This window comes from Lygodium microphyllum, chromosome 11 (genome assembly GCF_053477565.2).
Source record: "Lygodium microphyllum isolate KBCC chromosome 11, Lygodium_microphyllum_v1.1.10, whole genome shotgun sequence".
NCBI lineage: Eukaryota > Viridiplantae > Streptophyta > Polypodiopsida > Schizaeales > Lygodiaceae > Lygodium > Lygodium microphyllum.
The window spans coordinates 134,128,012-134,152,747 of record NC_141145.1 but is presented as its reverse complement, the minus strand read 5'-3'; the positions used below and the strand labels follow the sequence as shown (position 1 = coordinate 134,152,747).

Genomic DNA, 24,736 nt, shown 5'->3' with positions numbered 1-24,736 from the left:
CAAGATATTAATACACTTCCTTCAAAGTTGCCCTTAGACTGGTATTAGGATCACTATGTATGATCAAGCCAAAAGAGAGAAATTTTTGCAAATATATAGCTTGATTTTGTTTACAATATGCAATTAAGAGAAATAGTGTTCTATTGCGTGTCTAGTCATCAAAATTGCCATCTATTGACTAACACTTGGAAAAGATTTATACTATATGTGGCCTTATTGTAATGTCCATATTACTTAGTTCACCTTAATAAACAATGTTCCCATTACTCAGACCTAAGATGTGCATGCACATTCTATTTTTTGTGCTACACCTAGTAAACTTTCATTAGTGTACTAATACACAATTATAGCTTCAAATGCTAAAGAACTAGGTCCTAAAACCTAAGAATTATAAGGCACTAGAGAGAGAGAGAGAGAGAGAGAGAGAGAGAGAGAGAGAGAATTAGGGTTGACACTATGCATGTTGATCCCTTTCACAAGTTTAGAATCAAGTATAGCATTGACTAATATGTTACATGTTACAAGAACAAATGGATTTCAAAATATTCGTTAAGTGGCATTCATTTTGCCATACTGCTAAAGTTACAAAATTAGGGTCCTTGTGAGCAAGCTGAAGGTGATGATACTCCTACAAATGGCATTATAGAGAAGAATGACTAGCTTGAATGTAAGCTTCCTCGTGTGCCCAAGGACAATTCATTTGTGGCCTTTTACAGCAGTGAAAATTGGGAGGAAATGCTGTAGCAATCCTTATAACAGTGGAAGTGTGAGAAGAGAAGAATATACATTAAAGCTCTGCACATTTGTTTTCATATGGTGATATGGACATGCTTAATAACAGCTTAACAAGAATAAGGACCATCAATCCTGTACATTTCTAACAAATTGGGCAGCATCGTTTTCGAGAGCAGATATTGCCGTGACAATATATACTTGGTCAGTCTCACAGCCAGCTGTTTAAGCTACTGAAGTGACAATATAGGCTGATTTCCTCAAAAGCTTTCTGCAAACCACTCCCTTACAGCTTCTGCAATCACTTCACCTTTTGTGGGATGTGCATGCTCATCGACTTCGGATGCTGTATTCCCTGAATCTCTGTCTGAATGGTGTTCATGAGGAAGAACTTCAACTGGTGCAGCCGGTATAGTTTGCCACCAATCCTTCAGTTGCCTGGTCATCTTAATTACCATTCCTTTTCGAAACTTGAGTTCACATGTAAACTGATCAAAAAGGATAAATACACATATGTACCGAAATGGTACAAACAAGAATGTCAAGGCTGACCCCACAAGCACCAAAAGAACCCATTTTGTAGCCTGCATTTAGGTGAAACTACAGATCTTAACTCCAGAGAGCAGAAGTCAAACACATCAAACAAGGTGCTTTCGAAAATTTACAGCCAGTTATTAAATAAAAAATTCTGGTAGCAGACCCCAAAACTCCAATACACCAAAGAACGTGCCCTTTTATGATGATCAGATCAACAAGATAAATTGCATAAGAGCTTGGTCTTTATCATGGTCAACAGTTGCTGATGTGTTCCAACGAAATGCATCTCATAACCTCTGCATCTGAAGAAGATATGCTCAAGTGGAAGCATAAGTGCTAGTACACGGCAAAGTAGCAACATCACCTCGTATCTACCAGAATCTACAACTCCTCTTACGGGCAGGAACATTCTCTATAAGTTAGTTATGAAAGCAAATTTTGAAGGGATAAAAAGGATGTGAGAAGCAAGTCAAAGCAGTTGTATGTGGCCACGCAACCTAACCTATGTAAATCCTGAACTATTTTGGTGACACAGTTCAAGGATCACTCTTAATTTGCCATTCATACTGCAGTCAGACAAATAGAAAAAAAGAAATCTATTAGTAGAAACCTCAGTAAAAACTCCAAGGTAAATATACAAACTAAGTCATGTATAAGATAAATATACTGACTTTCTAACCAGCAAGCACACGTATCCAGAGAGCAAGTCCCACATAGGGAAAAAAGAGTATTCTGTATATTCGCTTGGCTTGGGGTATTCATGTGAGAGCAAAAATTTAAGAAATTTGCAATGTTTGTATGTATTAACAGTTTATGTGAACTTCAATAAGATGGTACTTTTTAGAGTCCTTGAATGTGACTCTGTGAGCTTGATTTGTTTAAGTGGTCATCTTTAAAGAAATGGAAAGCAAAAGACCTTTACCATAGACAAGTGAACCAGTTTGTTTATTTGTTTTCGGAAGAGAGCACAGTAAGTGAGGTTGAAAAAGCAACGAGTGAGACCTTATGATTGTTTTTCTTTTCCATTTTTAACGTCCATCATGGAAGGATTTCGAAAAACTTCAAATTCGAAGCTCTTAGGCTTTTAAGTAAATCTGAACCAGATCAAACATCTTCCTTTACCATACATTCATTAAAACACAAACTTTCAAGCAAAACTGATAAACAGGCTTGCATTTTTCAAACTTTGATGCAATAATTCTGCATGCTTGGAATCATTTTGAACAGCAGTGAGAGGGGAGATACAAAGGGGCAAACCTCGGGATGCTTAGATAATGCCAAACTGCGGAGTTTGAGTAGTGCTATGTTAGATTTTTGAATTTGGAGCTCCACTTCAGTAAGTGCTTCCTTCAAAGCTAAGATTTTCTGCAATGTATTTGAAGGCGGAGGTTCTCTAATGGTTACTCTTCCAAACCCATCTCCTAAGCGTCCCTTGGATTTCAAATTGTGTAACGTGAAGATGAAAACTGCAGCTAACAGCAGCACTGTTGAAAACACATATCTGAGCCAGTTTCTGCACATCAAATTGATGGAACTCATGAAATCCTCTATGACACTCAAAGAACCTTTTAGATTACAAGAAGCTTCTTATATTGACAGGTCATCATCCTATCCCCCTAATGATCTGGGGGAAAAAAAGGTCTGAAGACAGGATTGTTGGATTCATCTTCACCCTAACAGTTTCAACAGAAATTTACAGTTAAGCATACACACTTGAGAAATCAACACTATACAAAGATGTTTTCCTTACATAAAGGATCACAAGCCAAAATAAGGATTTAATTCAAGAATTCTTATCAAGTCTAATGATATAATCACAAGATAAGAGGTGATGGCTTGTGTATACCCAAAGTTGGGAAGAATTTCTATAGTGAATGGCTTTGTCTATAATCAAAATACTTTTTGATGAGAGTTTCTTCCATATCTGCTTTACAACCTATGGTATCTCAGTAGGCTTGGCCTTGCATTTGTGTGTTGATGTTTTCACCTTCTTTATTTTCAACCAATCCTCATCTTCAAACGCTGTATGCACTCAACCCCTAGTGTCTGCTAGAGTCAGATGATGATCAGGTCACATTTTTCTTAAACAAGCTGCCTCCTAAATACTTCCACATTATACAACACATCTTTTTGTTGCCCTGACTGCTGACCTTAAATGAGTTCAAATGTTAGTTGCATTAAGCAAGGCTGCATGATCAAGTCCACAAAAAGACCTCTTCATTCTCACTTTTAGAAGGGGGTCCTGATATCCTCTACTTTGAAAGGGAAATCTAGGAATGGCCAGAACTCTCCAGATGGGAAGGCATTGCAAAAAACGGGTGACCCCTTCCTAGATGGAGCCAAAAACACCAAAAGACTAAACCCCTTTGGCAGTAACTTCCTCAATGAATAGGTTTTGCACACATTGCCCGCACTCAGGCCATGTCGACAGTGAGTGTCATTCTAAGACCCAAGGTCATTCAGCTAAGAATCCCCAATAGGCCCTGACTGGATCCATGAGCAGTACACTCCCTGGACAGCCAAGAGGGGCTACCCCTCAAGCTACTGCACCAGCTGCTACTCCTGGTATACAATCATCTCAGTGGTGCACCACTAGACATGTCAGCAGTCCCCTCCTCCCCTGGCTCATAGGACTCCTGAAGGTTTTCACGAGTGGTCTGCTAACCACACCACATTAGATATTTCACCACAGGCACTTCAAGCCACCATTCCAAGGTCTCCTCCTGCACCCCCCCTTCCTGCCAAGGACTAGTTCCCCACCTTGCCATGAGTTTCATTGGTAGAGACCTACTAATGGACATGCATGATGGTGGGCACACACTTACGCTAGCACCCTCTAGGACCCTTAGGGTACTCTGGGCTAGTTTAGCATGACTTAGCACTCTTAGTTCCTTAGGTTAATGAGTCAAGCCCATAGCCTAATATATCCCTAGGCTACTTAAGCTTTAGCGCTCTCCTTCATTTGTCTTCCGTTGTATTCACACATTCCCATATTTCATTACTTCCATTCTTAATTCATTTTTGCTTGTGTTTTGTGCCGAATTCATAATGAAACTCTGGTATGCAAAACCTGATATCTTTTGCAAGGTTTTGTATTTCAATTTAGCAATAACATGCAGGTTTGCACCAGTCCTTCCTAGGTAGCTCACCATTCCTTTGTGGTTAGCTCATTACTTGGAGTTTTGCTCTTCTACTAGCATGGAGGCTTCCCCTCAGCTACTCTTCCAAGGCCTTATATGGCGGAAGAAGAAAGCACTCTTGGCCTAGTTAGAGAGAGATCTATACCAGTTGTCATTGAGCTAGGACTCTGGAGAGGCCTGACAGCTCTTCAAAGAGCATTGCCTAGCCACACCCGTTACATCCTCACCTACATGGGAGCAGCACACAACCAGCCTATACATAGTGATGGGTCAGCCTCCTCTTCCAGATCCACTGAAGCCCTGCCTAGAGATTCCACTTTCTTTACAAAGGACAAAGTTTGTGAGGCTATCAATAGACTCAATAGAGGGAGGGAATAGGACCTTGATGGACTAGTGGCGAAGCATTTTATTCATGCTAGAGATTTGGTGGTTGGACCACTAGCCTATGTGTTCCAAAAAATGAGAGACGATATGAATGGATGGATGCGAGGAATCCAGCGCCCAGTCCGCTCTGGTCTCCCTTCGCCTCCTTTCACAAACCCTTGCAGTATCCACGACCACTGAATAGAAACGAGCTGGGTTCAGAACGTCGTGAGACAGTTCACGCATTTTTGCTCGGAGTCAGGATCTTTTTCTGCCCCGGCAAGGCAGCACTTCTTTGAATCGCCGGTGCCCCACTGGAAACACCACGAGGATGCTCCCCTTTAAGCTCAAATGTCATTCGTTGGGTGGCATGGCCAGCTCCCATAGTGTGACGGGCGGTTAATAGAGTGTTGTGCAAAGGCTTGCCAAAGAGTTAGAGCATGAATATCATTGTCCCTATCCTCAAGTTAGGAGACGCTCCCTTGCCTAATAACTATTGGACTATTATGGGCCACGTTGGATTACATCCTCACAACCAGGGTGACTATTGAGGAGGGTAGAGCTCATGGCCGGTGGATCTACAGCTACTTTGTGGATTTCCACAAAGCTTTTGATACAATGCTGAGAGACAGGTTGTTGCATGTACTAAATGCCATGGGAGTACCTAAGGAGCTTATTTGGGGGATTCTTGCATTCTACGAGAGGGTTATTGGTAAAGTGTAGACAGTTGAAGATCTTTAAGCACCCATCCGCTCCATCATAAGGTTGAAATAGGGATGCCCCCTCTCTCTCACATTATTTGGCCTCTACATTGACAAGATCTTTGATTATATCTTACAAGGAGGTGATAAGAGGGACCCCACTAGTTGGTACTTGGATATCTCTCTTATTGTGTGTAGATGACATTGTATGGATAGCTGACTCTTCACAAGGGTTACAAAGACACTTGGATATATTGTACTCCTATGCGTAGGACAGTGTGTTGTAGTGAACCTTGGTAAGACCAAGGTCACGATGTTTAGTACCACAGCACAATGAGTTAGAGATTATCACCTAAGTTCACCTATGGGCAGGAAAGATGGAGTATTGGACTCTTATACATACTTGGGAGTTTTATTCACAAGCCCCAGCTCTATGAGAGGTAGTAGACACTAGATTGACTAGGAGATACACAACACTAGGAGGCTTGGAGAGGATGTACTCACAGGTCTAGTTCCTGCAACCTCGCATTGGGCTATGGCTACTTGATATGCTGGTCACATCTACATTGCTATATGGTGTAGATATGGGGGCCTAACCCTAATCGATGGAGAAACCCCTTGATTAGATATAAGGCCTCAGTCCCACAGAAGATCATTAGAGCCGAGTTAGCAGCCACACCGATTGTAGTACAGATCCTCACCCGGTCTGTCACCTAAATACATAGCCTATGGGATCTACCCCAACATAGATACGCAGCCAGTTTGTCACCTACATACACAACCTATGGGATCTATCCCGACTAGCTCTGGAGTCCTCATGCCAGCTTGCCAAAGAGGGTGATACTCCATGTTGGTATGCATAGATGTCACCATGGTTTGAGTTGCATGGCCTCATGCATGGATAGACTACCTCCCTTTCAGTATCCCCTTGATGCTCCATCCCTTGATTTGAGCTGATCAAAGATCAGCAAGATTATTGGGGTAAATATCACCCGGCTCAACACAAGAAGGACGTGGTTGGCACTAGTGCAAGAGTTGGGGACGATGATGGCTTTCTACATAGAGCATATTCTCCACACTACAAATGATGGCTTTATTGTCCACCTAAGATACATGGACACCCACCTCTCTCATGGGATCAAATGTGCTATTGGCTAGTTGCACACATCATCACATCAATTAGAGATTGAGATTGGTATTTATAGATACATATCACCCAAGAAGCACATATGTTAGATTTGTTAACCTGAGCCAAAGACCACTGAGGAGTACTATAACAGCCACTGCCTAGCATACAATAAGATTCGAGGCCGCTTTCATTGTCAGTTCAGAGACAGGTTTGGCCCTCTATCGAGAGTCATGGATTATGCAAATTAGAGATGCCTCGGCCTCTTTCTCCAAGAGGTTGAATCCCATCTAACATGATTTGGGGCATCTATGCATTGTATGAGGGGGTGATAGGCCGAGTGGGATGCCTAGGAAGACTTTGAAACATGAACTCTAGCACCATCCGAGTGAAGCAAGATGTCCCCTCTCCCCTACACTCTTCGGACTCTACATGAATGAGGTCGAAGATCACATCACACGAGGGGGTGATGGGGTGGAGATAACAAGTATATTGATCTCTATTATGCTTTATGCTAACGATATTGTTCTAGCCCCTGAGTCACACAAGGGTCTATAGTGACATCTTCATGCACTCCACGACTCTTGCACACATCATGGATTGGTGGTTAATCTTGGGAAAACCAAGATCTTGATCATCCACACATCAGCCCCAGTAAGGAGATCGGTCTTCACCCTAGGAGAAGGACATGTGGAGGTTGTGGATTCATATATGTACTATGGAGTCACATTCACTACATCCGTTGGGAGATTCACCATGGCACAAGTAGCTAGAGATTGAATCACACGAGGATACGCAACATTGGCCATGATGGAGAGACAATGCCACTAGGCACACTTCTAGGAAGCTTGCACATGGAGGTGGCTATTTGACATATTGGTCACACTAGCCATGATGCATGATACATACCTATGGACACATTGAGACATCATCATGCTCTCACGGATGATCCACAGCAAATCATTAGTACCACATGAGATCGTGAGAGCTGAGTTTGCTACACCCTGCATGATGATGGAGCCCTTTTTTAGACCATCAACTTCATACATAGTACATGACATGCATCCGGATAGACTATCTAGGAGAGCCTTCAAGGCCTCTAGGCGACTAATCCACGTAGGACATGAGACTCCATAGTATGCACAGGTCGAGCAATGGCTCACACAAAATGAGATTGACATGGAAAACACAACCCCCTCCAGCTTTTTCTAACCCTTTCAATATGGCATTGACTCCCCCTTCATACACCTCTTCCACATTGAGAGGAACTTGGCAAGGTCATTATCAATCGTACATACAACATACATGCATTTCACCCCAGCAGCCCCTTTCCCTGAAGATGATGTACTAGACAGACCACTTCATGAAGACTACAACAGATGGCCTCATTGAGAGGCATGGAATCCTTGATGTATACATGCCACACGAGATGCGAGTAGCCATTGGCCAGCTCAAGGTATCCTCTCATCAACTTGAGATTGAGTCCGATAGGGTAGCACATATTCCCAGAGTTGAGCAGATTTACAGACTATGCCAAGAGGAGGTGGACAGCAGGGAGCACTACGTGCTGCAGTTGCATAGCCTATAGTACAGCCTGAGCTAGATATCCCATGCTGTTTGGAGGAGACACCTCCCTTAGACTAGTCATGGAGTCCCCAAACAAGGGTTGCTTAGACCAATTTCTAGTCGAGATTCAGAGGCTCTGCACATCATTACTACAGGTTGGCACTACACAGAGAAAGGGACGTCAGTCAACTCACCGATTTCTTCTAGATAGTGACCACACACATGACACCCATACAGAGAGGGGTGACAGTCCAAAGAGCTGAGGAGATCAAAGTAGCACGTTGACCACGGATATTGGGGTACCAAACACAAATGCTACATCACAGAGAGAGGAGAGAGATTTGCCAGCAATATGTGCAGCACATGACAGAGCTGAGGGCTTAGTCCAAACTACCCTTGTACTATTTCATCTAGGATATATGACATACTCTACCCATCGATCATGACAGAGCGGAACTAGATAAATGGATATCACTTAGCCACACAACTAGACATGCACCACTTCATCCTCTTGTTGTATCCCTACATGGCACTATTTTGACTTATACATCACTTTAGTTTCTTTTCATGGTATAACACTGATCTTCTTTTAGCATGCCACACTTTGATGTTTAGTGACAATCAACATTGTACATGGTTTTGTGTCATAGGATGATTTTGGCCTTAAAAGACGTTAATATACCTTTCTTTCTTTCTTTCTCTCTCTCACATACCAGAATAGCACGCCAATTGCGGAGAGGGGTACTAGACGTAGATACTACACCAGAGAGAGATGAGGGAGATCCACTAGTGACACAAGCAACACCTGATAGAGCTCACGAACCAACTCAAGTGCTACTCCCATACTATTTCATCAAGGATGTATGACATACTCTACCTATTGATCCTAACTAGGTGGAAATAGATATCTATGTATTATTCAGCCACACATTTAGATATGCACTGCTTCATCCTCTTGTTGTATCCCTACCATAGTTACTAGAAACGCCTGGAAACACCACATTTTTGTTGTTTCATTGTTTTTGTTCCTATTTCCGTTTCTACCTTTCTCATCCTTATAGCTATTGGAAACTCCTTGAAACTCCAAATTTCTGTTGCCGTTTTTGTTCTTGTTTTGGTTTCTTTTTCCCTATTTCCCATAACTATGATCCCTACATGGGCATTATTTTATCTTGTGAATCACCTTAGCTTCTTTTCACAGTATATCATTGATAATCCTTTAGCACTTCACACTTTGATATCCAATGATGATCAACATTGCACCTAGATTTGTCTCATAGGCTGATTTTCGCCTCAAAAATACTCTCTCCTCTCTCCTCTCTCTCTCTCTCTCTCTCTCTCTCTCTCTCAAGCATCAAGTCTTCAAGTTTAGCCTCAACACGCACGTGCACACACACACACACACTCTCTCTCTCTCCCTCCTCTGTGATTACTCCTCTTTTTTTTGCAAATAAAATGTGGCTAAATATATTACTCAAAAGGCTGATTACAAAGGAGTGCTCATGCTCAACAGACTAGCTGGAGCTGATGCAAATCACAAATCCATCATGTATACAAGCCTTTCAAGGCAGTCTGGGGGGGGATGGGGGCAAGAAGCCATGGAGGGGGGTATATCGCCATCTCGGGCTGCCTGCCTGCACCATGAAGAACAAGTCATGGCTGCCCCCCAACTGCACAGAAAGTGAAGACAAATCGTGTCCTTCATCTCGAACTCATACAAAAGGTGACAGCCCTAGCTGACTACCTGCTACCAAAAAGCCCCCCACGAGATACATCCAAGGCTGGGTGCCACATGGCAGAGAATACAGCAGGCTCCTCTCCACACGAGTTGTGTTACCTCGCAGGACCAAAGGCAGTGCTTTGGCGCTCCCCAATGCTACTGTGGGCAGTGCTTACAACCTCCATCCTGTTGTATTTGGGCCAGCCAACTCCCAACTGCTAGATGCCCATGTGCCAAAAGCCAAAGGAAATACGACACCCTCCTCGGCCTCTAGCTGTCCCATAGAAAGTCCGATGGAAGGCATTTGTGATGCCGTACTCCGCCCAATATCTGCTCTTCGAAGGCGCCAAATCCATGTCCTCCTGCATCAGTACATGTCTACCAATCCTGACTGTGTACTCCAAGAACCTCAATGGCTTCTTGGCGACCGCAGTGGCCGGCCATAGCCACTCTCTAGGGTCCCACTCCAGCTTATCAAGTGGCCTACTCTCCCATATCCACAGGCGCCACTCCTGAAAGTCCTCTCATGGCACATAAAGGTCCAGACACTACGTCTTCCCTTGGAGGCCAACCACACGAATCCTCCTCCAAGGAAGGACAACAATCTCCTCATCTTCTTGTCCTTTGTTAAGGACCAAATGCCCCCCATTTTGCATGGTGAAGAGAGTCCCGTAGGGGGCACCGCCCACTCTATCTGCCACCTATAAGGGGATACCTGTCGGTGAGCATCTAGCAGCCCACACCTCACCAAGCTCCACCAGCTCTCGGATCGGGGAGTCAAGCCACTCCTGAGGGATCGCTGAGTCAATCTCCTTACTCCTTACCTAAGCTCCTCGCTAACAACCTCATGCCTGCTGCAACACCTCCTAATCCACCATCCTATACACCTCACGCCATGTCCTGATAGTACGAGCAGGGCCAGCCTCCCATCCAATCCATTGGATGTGGGAGTCTTGCCAATCTGTATCCCCAATCTGTATCCCGCCGTCCGATCTTTGACCTAGGGGTTCCATACCACCAGGTGGCAATGTACCTCCTCCTCTTGGCATCCTGAAGGCCTTTGAACTAGGGCCTTGTGAAGGCCCTGCCACACACGAAGTAGGCTGCAAAGGAAGAAAGATCTGGGTGGTGTGATCTAGGTTGTTGTGAAGATCCATCTCAAGGATGGCACTCTTGGAGACCCTCTTGCAAAAGGATCTTCCAAGTCTGCCCTCCTGGTATGAGACCACGGACCACTGCCTTGCCCAAAAGGGCCAGGCTTTGGAACTCTGGGTCAATGATCCCAAGCCCTCCCCCAGACCGATGCCGGATGATGGTTGCCCACGCCACCTTGGCCCGGGAATCCCTGCAGTTGTCTAAGCCGGCCCAGAGAAAATTCCGCACTAGGCAACGAAGCTGAACCACACAAGACGAGGAGAAACACCAACAAAAGGCTATGTACATGGTTGACTACAAGGGCTCGGCCCGCTAAGGAAAGGTGACTCCAGTAGGTCAGCTACTGCCTAATAGAGTCGAGAACTGGAAGAAACTGTTGGGCAAGAGTGATGTCAAGTCCCACCTGGAACCCTAAATATTGGACGGTCTATCTCTTGCACACCCATCTGAACCCCATGTGGACGCCCCACTCCATGCTAGAGTCGGAGTCTCTAAGAAAACCAACTGGCTTTCGCTAGTTGATTTTCGCTCCAGCTGTAGTGCAAAATACGTCCAAAGCTAGTCTCACTCTCTCAAATATCAGCTCATCATGTGCATACTCTGAGTCTAGCAGCTTCGTCTCCTCCCTCACCCGAAGTTGAAGGCCATGTAGCTGCTCACACATGAGTGGAGGAAGTAGGACATCACCTCCCCAAAGAGTAAGAACAGATACGGGGCAAGAGGACAGCCCTGCTGGACAGATCTCTCCAACCGAAACTCCTCCTCTCTCCTACCACCTATGAGAATCTGCTAGTGGACGATCTATAAAGTGCAAAAACCCCACAGATCCATGCTTGGGGGAAGCCCAACCTTGCCATAGTGCCCTCTAAGAAGTCCTAGTTAACCTTGTCATAGGCCTTCTCGAAATCCAGGAGTACAACCAATCCCTGACCACTATATTCAGCCCACTCCGTCGCCTCGAAGAAAGTGAAGATATTGTCTAGGATGCTCCAATCCTGGACAAAACCATTTTTTTTAATAGGCGCACATCTTATTAGTGGAGGCATGAACCTCCTGCCATCGCATCGCATTGCTGCCCCCCATCTCTGATTGAATTGCTGCCGCGCCAGTCCTCCCCTTCCCCCGCCTCCTCCCCCCCTTCACCTGGGTCCAAAGATGATAGAGAGGGAGACGGCAGGGGATCTGTAGCCAGCTCCTCAAATGCAACCTCGATAGCAGGGAGCAAGAGGACGAGCGACGCTCCCTCGGCAGAGCACTCCGCAAAACCCCCTGCCTCTCCACCTGGTAGGACTGCAGTCCCCCACAACCACCACCTACACCACAGACTACCTCACCTGAGATCCCATAGCCCCCACATCCACCCCCCCCCCCCCCCCCCCCCAAAACACCCGTCACGTACCTCCGACCATCCCACCATACCTTGAACCTCTTTCCCCCCACCACCTCCCCTACTGAGCACCACCCCTGATCCGCACTCGGTTCAGGTGATCCCCCACAGGCCCATGCCCCCTCCTCCCACAAGAGGTGATGAGCAACACACCCCTACATCCTCCTCGCACTAGTAGTTTTCTCCCTCCCATACAGCCACGAGCTCATCTGCCCCTGCGGCCTGTCACACTTTCCCGAGACAAGCACATTCGTTGCCACAGGAGTTCTTCCGCAGTGGCCCATTTGGCTTCAAATGCTAGCAAGAGGGAAAAAGTGGTTTAGACAATGTCAACAACTTGGAAACAAAGAGATTTTGCACACCATTATTGAGTATAATCTCTCCTTCGATGTCTTGAGGCAAGCACAATGAAAGAAACTAGTGAGGAAAATTGCAAATGTGGTTAAATGTGAGGAATGGACATGTGCCTCTCACAACGATATGCAAACAAAAGAGATCAATGAAGAGGAGGAGAGGATGAATAGAATCCTCAATCCAATACAACTGCATAGACTAAGTATGGATACTCCATCTTCCCCAATGGATCTAGTAATTGAAAGAAGCGCAGCATCATCATCCTTGTATCTTGTCTACTTGTCGCATACTTCTTGGGGCCTCTAGAGACCAAAAAGTGGAGAAAGAAAATGTTAGGGAACTTCATTGACTCCCACATTAGCAAGCCATCTTGAAGGTAAGCATTGTAACTCGTTGAAGCTATATGTATCTCCATCCAAAACATATTATGTAACATGTCACATCATGTGTATATTATGCATATAGGTCGGGCCCTCAAAATGTCATGCCAGCTATTATCAACAATGCATCAAATTGTCATTCCATTGCGCACTTTCTCAACATGCAGTTTCCCACCATCGTGTAGACTCCATGTGTGAGCCATTGTCTTCACATGCTTATGAAGGATATTGGTAAGTACAAATGCTTGCAGAAGATGGTCCAAGAAGATGCATCCATTGTCACCTTTTTCACAATAAACATAAATGTACTTCTGATGTTATGTGAGCATAGCTCTCTCAAGTTGAAAAAGTGTTCATCAACCCACTTTGCTTGTATGTGCATCCTTTTGAAACGCCCTATATGCATCTAGACTACAAGTCACTAGCCATAATAGATGATGAGAGCTCTGATTGCACCAACTTGCTTATATGCTATGTGATTTACTTGTAGCCGACCATAATGCTATTATGAGGAGCTAGGGTGCCATGCTCATCAAAGAGGGCATGCGGCCTTTACTTTCCCACTCACTTGTTGAAGGAAGGATTCACTTGTGAAGTATCTCTTGGGGTGGCAAAACTTTGGCGATGCACTTGAGACTTTTCAATCCATAGTTGTGAGTGTCCTAGCCCAAGATTGCTATTTGGGTATATGAGAGAAATCGGAGTGTCTATTCTCTCACTTATACAAGCTTCGCAATCAACTTAGCAAACCATAGTCAGAAGAATTAGTTTATTGCCACACTACCTTGCACATGATGTAGGCAATGCTTAGTATGGGCAGTCTTAAGCAAGTAAGAGTTGAGACTTGAGCACACTTTTCGACTTCATGTTTTCAATGCTCAGAGTCGGCACAGACGTAGGCAAGGAGTTCAACTAGCTAGTGGCAAAGGTTAATCACTCAATGTAGCCAACACGACAACACCTAGAGTCAGCATGGACGTAGGCAAGGAGTTTGGTTAGCTACTCGCAAAGGCTTAATCATTTGGTGCTCTTGAGTATCAATAGGGAGTGGCATACAAATATAATAGAGATGAGAGCTCTAGTAGAAACAATCATCTACCTCGCGATGATACTCTATTGCCTAGCGAGCCATCACTATTGCTCAAGCCTCTCTCTCTCTTCAAGCAAGCTATCTATCTATCCAAATTCAAGCCTATCTTGATTTCCACCTCCTCTCTCTAACTTCCACCCCCTCTCTCTCTAACTTTCACTTGTGACTCCCTCTCCACTAGCATCATGACTCGTGCAAAGCATGAGGCCTTTAATTTGCACGCCATCCATGTGGAGAGGGATATAGAGAAGTCCAAATCCCACCATTGGATGTGCAAGTATTGCGGGAAGCGCTACACAAGTGGTGCACCTAACTTCTGCAAGATGATGATGGTAACCTTATCATTGAGCCCGAGAATATCTCATCATCTGCCTAAAGGAGTTGTTTCCGAAGTCTCTCATTGAACACTCCAATGTGGATGTCGTTGATGATGAAAGTGATAGCCCATCCTAAGTGTCTCTCTTCATCACTTATCATGCAGTATAGATCCTGCGCTTATCTATTGTATCTACTTCTAGCGCATGTGCTACGCCATAGAATTTTTGGTTTGCTTTCCTTTGGTACTTATTTTATACTTTAATGGCACTGTTATTTTGGTTTTAAACATGTTTCTATCATTAGGAGTCCAAGTAATGTTAGGGTACCATTGAGTATTGTACAGTATCGTGATTCATATTGTACCATATCACACATTTTGTCCACGACATATATGACTCTCGGAGATGGGAGGTCGGATGGAAGGCTCAATATCTGCTGCAAGTTGTCGGCTTCACCTACATGAAAATGTTGGATCTCCTACCTTAGCTCCTCAATGACAATGTTAGATCCCCTTTGCTCAAATAGGGAAACCAGAATATCTTGTGTGTATGGCAAAAATTGAACTCAACTATAAGAGCCAAGAACAAGTCATCAGATGCCTGAAAGTGTACTGCCTGCATCACTTCCAAACAGAGAACCTCTGCCTTATCATTGAAAAAGAATTTGTCAATCAAATAGAAGGCTTCTCCATCTTGAGAGGGGATCAGCTGAAAACAAGAACGCACAGAACAGCAGCTGTCAGGTTTGGGATGAAAGGATGCAGGAGGAAAGACTGACCAAACTGAAGAAATTGGGGCTGGGGCATTGAAAGGATGAATGTTAATCTTAACACCATACTTGGGAAATAGAAAAGTTGCTTCAGACAAATAGAAATCTTCTCAAATAAACCTATAAACCCACCCAAAATGTGCAGACAGGCAATCTGCAGCAAATTAATCACTGCTATCAAAGAAACAGATTCTGTTACCATCACATCTGTATCTAGTAAAGACATAAACCTGCAGAAATGAGCTTGGACAAACTAAGGGAAATGACATTTTTCCATGTTTGGACGGCCGAGAACCATCAATTTGCAACTTTATTTACAAGCTAATTTAACATTATACATCCTGTATGCTTCTTGGGAGTGAAGTATTTGTCACAAATCACTTGAGAACCATAAACACGCTTACACTATAATATCACAAGTTGTCTATCTTTGAGAAGCATTAACCTACTTGTAAAGAATGAACAAAGATGAAGCAAGGAAAAGTGTTGTAGCTCCAGGATCCTCCCATTTCTGCAACTTCCTTAGGTTGATAGACAATATTGTAAAAGGCAGCATCAGCTCCTGAAACAAGAACAGAGAGAGAGTGTGTGTGTGTGTTTGTGTGTGAAAGAGAGAGAGATCCAATGACTGCAAATTGGTGGTTTACTCCAAAGATAGACAACGAAGTCAAAGTAAGACAGCCACAAAAGGAAAGTGCAGCTTTTGAAGATGCAAACTTATTCTGTTGAAGTATCATTTGCCAAAATTGCAGAAAGTTGCAGAAAGATGATGGACTAATCTAACAAGGCATGCACATATTAAGGGCTACAAGAGGGGCAAAGAACTACCAACCAAAAATGTTGTTTACTGCTACCAATAATAGTTCTCTCTATAAGTGATCCAGTCAGCCTGCGGCATCATGTGCATTTGAGGAGGTAGTCTGATTGAAAATGCCACCTAGCCGATGAAGTAGCTACTGGGAATTGGCAGTTTGTATGTGGAAAGAGGTAATAATCTGTTGCTGTGAGGTGCACCTTGCAGGCACAGATGCTTGGAAAATTCTCAAAATCTCCACATGGCCTACTAGAGGAAGCAGCCAGGGTGGCATTCGTGAGTACTGCATAATCAGTTCCATGGTGAACAAGCTGGGAATGATTGCATTGGATGATCCTATTGGGGCCATACCAAGAGATGGAACTGGGTCACCTGGTTAAATAAGTAAGATTGCATTGAGTCCATGCACACGGAAAAGAAGTGGCATTTTGTTTTGATTGTAGGTGCAAAAGCATTCAGAGGGGTCTACTTATGTGAGCCTTGAGATACAAGGATAAAGTCCCCCAAATGAACCAAGTGGGTACGGTTGCATGAATTTCTTGTGGTGATGCTTGGCTTGGAATTTGAGGAGTATCTCTCCTTGAAGATTCCTTGTGTTAAAATAGCCTTAAACCAAATTAACCTAGCCCAGTCCCTTAAGTCAATGGGTTGGTTTTGGGAAGGACTCGAGGTGTTATATCCTTGGGCATCCAGATAGATACTAGTAGTCTTGGTCACAGTGGCCATGCAGTGACTTAGTGCAAATGCACTAAGGGCACTTCGGGGTTAGGGGAACCAAGTCCTATTTATTGGACTCGAGGCCCTATCATGTAGATTATTGTGTGATCACCACTCTTGGACTTTTCGCATGTAGGTTGATGCATCCGTATACCAAGTCGGTGTGGGTTGGTGGTATGGGATGCCAACCCTTGGGATGTGGTTTTGACCTGAAGTGTTCCTAGCTCCTACGCTCGAGGGTGAGCTGATTTGGCTCTATGGTTGGAGATAAGTTTGATGTCCAATCCCTTATATTCATGGATATGGCTTGTGTCATGTCTACTGTGCAAGTTGGCTCCTAGGGGGGTGTTACATTGGTATTAGAGCATCAACTTGCAATTTGGTGCGAGATCAGATGATATGCACAAAACCACTTTCGCTCAAAGGACCATGACGGTCCATGCCTGGCACATACGCTTTTATCTTGTTTAGGGTGATATGGGACATTGCTAGCTGGTGGATTATGCATGGGGGATACGCGTTGCGGGTGGTGGATACGACAAGGTATGTCTCTTGTTTGGTACTCATACTTGGGTTTTTGTGTTGAGGCGATACTTGTGTGCAATGGTTTTAGTGGGTCTCGTGATTAGAGTCTGGGGAGCTACCACTCCAAGGCTATAGCAAACCACCTTTGGTAGTTGAACTCTTGTAGGCCATTTAGGCATCAATAGTTTTGCTTTGGGGAAGAGAGGATGTAAAGAGACAAAGAAGCAAAAGATTTATGTACCTGCTTGGTAGGGAAAGTGGTGAGAGACAAATATAAATCATGGTATAGAGAAATGAGTAAACTTGGTGGGTAGCACTATGCCCAAAGCCAAAGAAATGGGCAAATTTTCAATCCATTTTTAAAAAGCAATTTGTAACCAATGATCGGATTGAAAATTTTTATAAATAGTTTGAACTTGACATGGGAAAGAAGACCTTGGACATGTATTCACAGCAACTTAAAGATCTTCTTTACAAAACAAAGGCTTTGGATGATCCTCAAGCATTATTCTATATGTGTTATCTTTTCGGATTGTTGCTGGACTAGCCAAATGAGCTGCTCTGCAATCCATCACATTCACTAGAGGACATCTATAGTCACACCAAAAACTTTGATAATACTTTGGCTATGAGTAGATGTAGCTAGTCAACACATGGATCCCATCAAGTGCCTTTAGAGTTGTGTAAGAAGAAGGATGGTAAGCACAAAGTAACTTGTAGTGAGTATTGCTCCAAGGGTCGCTACTTTGTGTGCCATCAAACAAGGCACTTTTGTGGTGATAGAGAGTGTCTTGAAAACAAAAAGATAAAGTCTATTTCAAAGGCTTCGGTAAATACTACAAAAGCTCTACGTGTTTCTTTTGAATTTTTACCAAGTTTTGTCCATATCTCGAAAAGTGAATTGTCATTTTCCTCTATGACATACTTGTTTATAATAAGCATGTGAACCATTTGCATATCGTCTTATGTCTCTTAAGACGAGCAATTGTTTGTAAAACTATTTATGTGCGATTTTTTTCGCATGGAGGTTTTGTATCTTGGACATGTCATCTCGATTGATAGTGCTCCTAATAATCCCAAAAAGGAGTAAAATCTTTTTGGAGTTCCAAATTTGTTTGGAAGTTCATTAACAACTATGAAATACGAATATGAGTGATTATGCTATGGGTGTTATTATTTATCAAGATGGCTAACCCATTGCATTTGAGAGCTGTAAGCTTATGATGAAAATACATTATACCACTCAAGAGAATAAACTATTGGCAATCATCCATGTGCTTAAAATATGGCGTCATTATTAGAACAACGCCCAGTTCATTATTCATACTAACCACCGTACACTCAAATATCTATGTGATTAGCCCAATCTTTGTCACTGTAAGGCGAGATGAGTAGAGCTGATTTAAGAATTTGACTTTGAGATTTGTTATTAAAAAAGAGTAACTAATATAGTTGCAAATGCTCTTAGTTGGATTCCCAAAGTTAATTTTTAGTCCCTTTTTAAAATTTCGACTAATTTTATCTTTCTCTTAAAGCACATTGCCAAAATGATGGTTACTTTGGTAATATTTGGCCAATTATCCAAGAAGTACCTAGTAGCCCAAAAAGCTTAGACACATCTTTTGTTCTCGTCGGTGTCAGATTTTGGCGTAGACCAATTGATTAGCCACTAATGTCAATGGTGACATTACAGACTAGGCATTAATTACATAATTAAAGCATGTCTAAGGGCTACTAATTGCTCATGGATAATTGGAAGACAAATTGGCCTAGCCAATTTAATTATTAGCTAGTCAAATTATTATTTTTGGATACTAGAATAAATATTATATTAATTTTCAGAAACAATATTCTGAAAATTAATTTAATAAGCTGGATAATGCTAGAAAATGGGATTAGAAGTTTACCCTTTGAAAACATGTCCATGCAAGTGAAAAAAACGTTTTTGGAGACTAGTAAAAGTCTATTCTAACCATTGTGAGAGACGAGGCTGTTAGAGAGCAATGAGATGCGGTTGATGTGATTTGCAACCACCAAGGACTAGTCCTACAGTAGGCAACATCAGTTTGGAGCCCTCTAGGTGCACGTGATAGCAACCCAAGGTCCTTCTAGTACATATGACAACATATAAGAGGGGGGAGTAGCCTTTTTGGTGGTCCTATGTTGCAGGTGACAACTTCCATGCTTGTTTGAGCAAGGCAGCAATAATTCTTCAACCTTTCACGTGATGAAACTCTACAATTTCTCATTTTGTAGCATTCGCTCTCATCTGACAACCATCTCTCAAGTTATCTCAAGAAAAGCCAACCATTTGAGTCAAAAGAAATTAGGGTTTGACAACCACTTTGGGATGCACACTCAAAATTGAGGGCCTAGAACTTGAACTCCAATGATTGAAATTGAGGAATTTCAAGGAGGTCCAAGAGGCCAACTAGCCAATGTTAAATGTTGAGCTAAATTGTCTCGCAAGGAGCAAGGTGAAGGTCAAAACTAAGGGGCAAATTGGTTAGAAGGTTTACTAGTCATTTATGACAGCAAGAGGTAATTGGAGAGCAAAGGAGATTTAGAGAATCTCATTGTATGCCATCCAAATTGCAATTCAAGATAAAGAAATATAGCAATGGGCGCCATTTTTGGGGCCAACAAGCTATCAATTATCCAAGATTAAAGTAGTAAAGTGTGCATTTCAGTTCATGTGAATTTTAAGCTTATTGTAATTGTTGATTAATTAGGTGATTACCATCCTCTTCGAGGAGGAAGGATGGTTTCATGGTTCCATCACCAGGATACCATCAACTCCTTTGAATTGGTGGGCTTGAGGCACCTGATTGATGGTCAAAAGTTTTGCTCAAGTGCAGAAACTGTGTTCATCTGAGCTTTACAGCAAGAATGTCTTATATTTGTGGATATGGCTAATGTCATGTCTCCTGTGCAGGGGGGGATCCAAGGGGGTTGTTACACAAGGAGCATTGAAAACATTCTATTTCTTGACTCAAAAAGAAAGAGCAATAAATTTTGAAAAGGATCTATGCAGTGCAAGTAAAAAACCACAATGAGGGGTGTAGAATCAATGAAGCTCAAATTAAGTGTCAAAAGCAAATATTGCCTATATGTTCATTTACTTAAGCTAGTGGCCCAAAGCCCTATCTAACAAGTTGTAAATGTCATATGGATCTCATTGAACATAGTTTATCTACATATGTTGTATTTCTAGGTGTCAATCTCTATTCAACATAACCTAAAAATCATGTCTTCTTTATAGACTTTGTCACTTTCTATATCAATCTAAACTGAGACCCTGATCTTTTAGCCATATTATACATAGCATAAGACGATCTGTAGTCATTTCTCTTGATGACCTCCTTTTCGTTTAAGTCTCAGGTGTAAACTGAAATGATGACTCTAAAGCCATCAAGGTTATTTATTTAGGCTAATCATCTCCAAACAATGAGGGTAACTGGTTCTTGAACTAACACCTCTATGACTCTCAAGGAGATGACACACTCTATTGGGATACTAACATGCAAAATGATGGTTTGTATGTGTCACAAATGTCTTCTCTATCTTATGCTGAAGAGCCTAGATCTCCAAAGGCAGTCCATATGTCGAGCCAATGGTAACCAAATTTCAGATCAACCATACTTTTTCCATAGCTCATAAAAGAATTGCAAGTACTTGCTTAAAGCCAGGCCAGGGTTCTATATACACAAGTCAATGTTGTATGCGAGAGGCTCCAAGTATGCAAGAGCCTTGTGCTTGTTCCAAAATCATTGAGCATTATAGCACGATGAATTATAGAGCACCATGACTCCGAGACATATCCTATTACAAGTGCCTTTAACAGTCACACAGGCAGCCATCGTTTGACTGGAGGACCCAGGCAAGCAGCATGTTGGTAGGCAGATTGAACAGAACTGCAATAGCTCTAATGCAAGGCAACCACAAGTGGTTGGTCAGTTAGCCCAATCCACCCAAATAGGGGTTGAGGTAGAGGGCTTTTCTCCACCCTTTTATCACTTTGACTTTTCCCATTTCATTCAAACTTCTGTCATAATCAATCTTTACCCCTACCTTCAGACTTGTCACTTGTGCAGCATTAATGGTAGGATAGGCATTGCAACAGTCCCTTCCCATTGGGCAGATAATTCCACAATGCATCTCCCATTACATGTCAGCACTCAAACTATAAGAACCCTTTTCCATTGTACACATGATTACTCTCATCAATTAGTTGTCTTGTTTTCTTGCAAGTAAATAGCGGCTAATTATATTACTCAAAAGGCTGATTACAACGAAGTGTGCGTGCTCAACAGACCATCTGGAGCTGATGCAAATCACAAGACCATGAATACAAGCCTCTCAAGGCGGTCTGGGGGCAAGAAGCCATGGAGGGTTGGGGGGGGGGGGGGGGAGGGGGGGTGGTTGATGGTGTTGTTGTATCGCCATCTGGGGCTGCCCGCCTGCATCGTGAAGAACAGGTCATGGCTGCCCCAAGTGAGCAGAAAGTGAAAACGAAGCTCCTGACGAGCACGAGACTCACCTTGCACCTGGTCCCAACGGCCACGGAGGGAGTGGATGATGGAGGTCCATAGCTCTACCAAAGTCGCATATACTAAAAGGCACTCCCCGTCAAAAACCACTTGACCATGTGCCTTCCAAATGTGCCATCCTGTAAGACTCCCTATGATCTCCCATACCTCTGAGCGCTTTGCTGTGGGCTCCACTACTTCGCGGCTGGGTAGAGCCTCCAAGCCGACCACTACACAAGACCCAACCTTGATGAGAAAGATCATGTCTCCATCACACTTTTCCAAAACACGAACAGTTGTTGACACGAGTTTTTCTGCAATGGCCCATGGTCCTACCTGATAGTTGCGGAGCACAGAGAGTTTCCACTACCTCTAGAGATAGGGATCTTCGTGGTTCCTAAGTCGAAGAGGGGCAAGGTCCATCTACTAGCACCACCAGATGGACCAAACTACGCCTTTTTTCTTCAAGCCTCACTCAGGGGAGTGGACGACTACACAGATAGAGGAGGAGTTGAAGAGTCAGGTGGCGGACCACATCTCCCAATGGATGGAAGAAGAAGAACTAGCGTTGTTTGCACAGCAGTGGCGTGGTTGCATGATGGACATTAACTAGTAGGCTAGTGCCGAGGTCCCACACTTGAGCATTATCTTTAGAGCCCCTCCACAATGGAGACCTCCGAGGGATGTGATCGAGTGGCCCCTGGCACAGAGGCGCGTTTCTACCAATGTACAAAGTCACGACTCTCAGCATGGCTGATAGATGCATTGATAGTACCACCTCGAGCATCTATCACCCCTATCGTTCGACCAAGGGCCACCATGGGGAACTGGAGCTCGCCGTCCACACTGGCGGCAAAGTGTACTTGCATGCCTCATAGTTTCTCCTCCTTATCAGCAGCCTCCACACCGAACAGATGCCTGTTGGGTCAGTCACACGTTTCCCCATGAGCTTACACCTTGCATCTTTAAATGTGAATAGTCTCCACTACAGTGGGGCACGTGGTTCTAGGAAGTTGATTGTTTGGCAGGAGCTGCAGCCTGCCCTTGCCAGACGAATCGACATCTTACTTCTATAGGAGCACAAGCTCACCCCCACCCAGGCCCAACAGGTAGGGAAGGTACTTCCAGGTAGCTCGCACACCTACTGGCAGCACGCCATAGGTGCCCGCGACAAGAGTGGAGCCGTATGCACCACTCTTGGCCCGAGTCTCACCGCCTATGTATAAGACCACAGGACAATAGTGGCAAGGAGAGTTCTATGGATCAGATTGGATATTGGGGACTCATGCCTTGGAGTCCTCAATGTCTACATCCCTAGGGAGGTTAGGGCACGCAGTAGGTTCTAGGTGGAGATTGTAGATGGACTCCCAAAGATGGACTCCTGGATTGTTGGAGGAGACTTCAACAACCTGGAGGCTTTGGAGGACCCGCAAGGCAGATGCAGAATCTACCAAGGCATGGCGGGGGAGAAGCAGGGGGCATGGGAGGTCTTTCTACTAACACTAGGAGCACACGACACCTCGAGAGACCCTGCCTTCCACAGGAGGGAGAGGTCATTGGACTTCTCTTGGGGATAGAGACGGCTAGGTGGAGTCCTACTAGAGCGGTTCGACAAGTTTTATGTGGGAGAGTGGGAAGGCTCTCCTGGAGGCCAGATTAAGCAGTTCGCAGGCACCACATTGTCCGATCATTGTCCGGTCCTCCTGAAACTTGATCCCCCAGCATCTGCCCTAGACACACGATCCTCTCGATTCCCTGACTCGATTTATAGGAGGGAGGAGGTAACGAGACAGATAGAGCACATTTGGACTAGAGAGTGGGACCGGAGGGATTGGATAGCCAAGGAGGTTGCAGAGATCCTAGCCGAGTCAAGCAGAATCTGCCAAGAGGCAGCCATACAAGTCAAGCAACAGAGCTGGCAGGAGAAGAGAGCACTCCGGCGGGACCTTGCAGCTGCACATAGATTATTACAAGAGGCACCAGGGGATCCCACCCTCCACACACAAGAGGTGCGCACGCGAGCAGCCATTGTTGGCCCAGAGGACAGGCACTCGGAGTTCTCTTTCTGAACCTCAACAACCCTCTAGACGCGCAAGGGGGACACGATGTGCAGGGAGTTCTTCCAGGTGACCAGCCTCGCACCACAGGAGAGCAGATATGCACCCTTCGGGATCACTATGCGAGGACTCATTCTAGCCAAGACGAGATGATGGAGATTGCCACCAACTATTACACACGCCTTTTCCAATAGGACACAACTTCATCTAAAGGATAGAGATGTATAGAGCAGGTATGGAATCACATCCCGTTCCTCGTCACAGAGGAGATGGAACGCTCCCTCCTATCCCCTTTCACAGAGAAGGAACTAGAGGAGGCTTTCCATACACAGGATGGGCAGAAATGCTAAGGAGAGGATGGCCTTTCTAAGGCCTTCTTCACTACCTACTAGAAAGTAGTGAAGGACCCCCTATTGATGGCCTTCCAGGAGATTTTCACTTCAGGATAGATGCCACGGAGCCTTTTGGTAGGCCTTATCAGTCTTCTCCCCAAAGGGGGAGACCAGTTGGAGCTTTCTCAGTGGAGACCAATCATCTTATTGTCAGTGGCCTATAAGGCTCTCGCAAAGATGATTGGTAGGCGACTACGCCCCGTGCTTCCAGACATCATCCACGACACACAGACAAGCTTTGTCCAGGATAGGAGCATCCTAGACAATGTATTCACCTTCTTTGAGGCAATAGAGTGGGCTCAGCACAGTGGGCAGAGACTGGCCATTCTACTCTTGGATTTCAAGAAAGCTTCTGACAGGGTGGA

At 44.1% G+C, this 24,736-nt stretch overlaps 1 protein-coding gene across 16 annotated transcripts in view; it reads right to left on the bottom strand.

Annotated features, from left to right (window-relative positions):
• Positions 1–475: 475 nt before the first annotated feature.
• The window catches only part of LOC148029409 (chromosome-partitioning protein, putative (DUF639)), a 183,758-nt gene continuing 159,497 nt past the window's right edge, over positions 476–24,736 (bottom strand). For 10 of the 16 annotated variants that reach the window (XM_087688222.1, XM_087688224.1, XM_087688233.1 and 7 more), the window contains 3 exons: positions 15,787–15,899; positions 2,527–2,782; positions 476–1,316 (listed from right to left, as the gene is read on the bottom strand). In XM_087688222.1, the coding sequence (XP_087544348.1) occupies positions 993–1,316; positions 2,527–2,782; positions 15,787–15,899 (693 nt within the window). In that variant the 3' untranslated portion in view covers positions 476–992. Of the gene's footprint in view, positions 2,783–14,895; positions 15,277–15,786; positions 15,900–24,736 lie in introns of all 16 variants that reach the window. The other 6 variants (XR_015692425.1, XR_015692427.1, XR_015692426.1 and 3 more) reach the window with 5 other exon arrangements.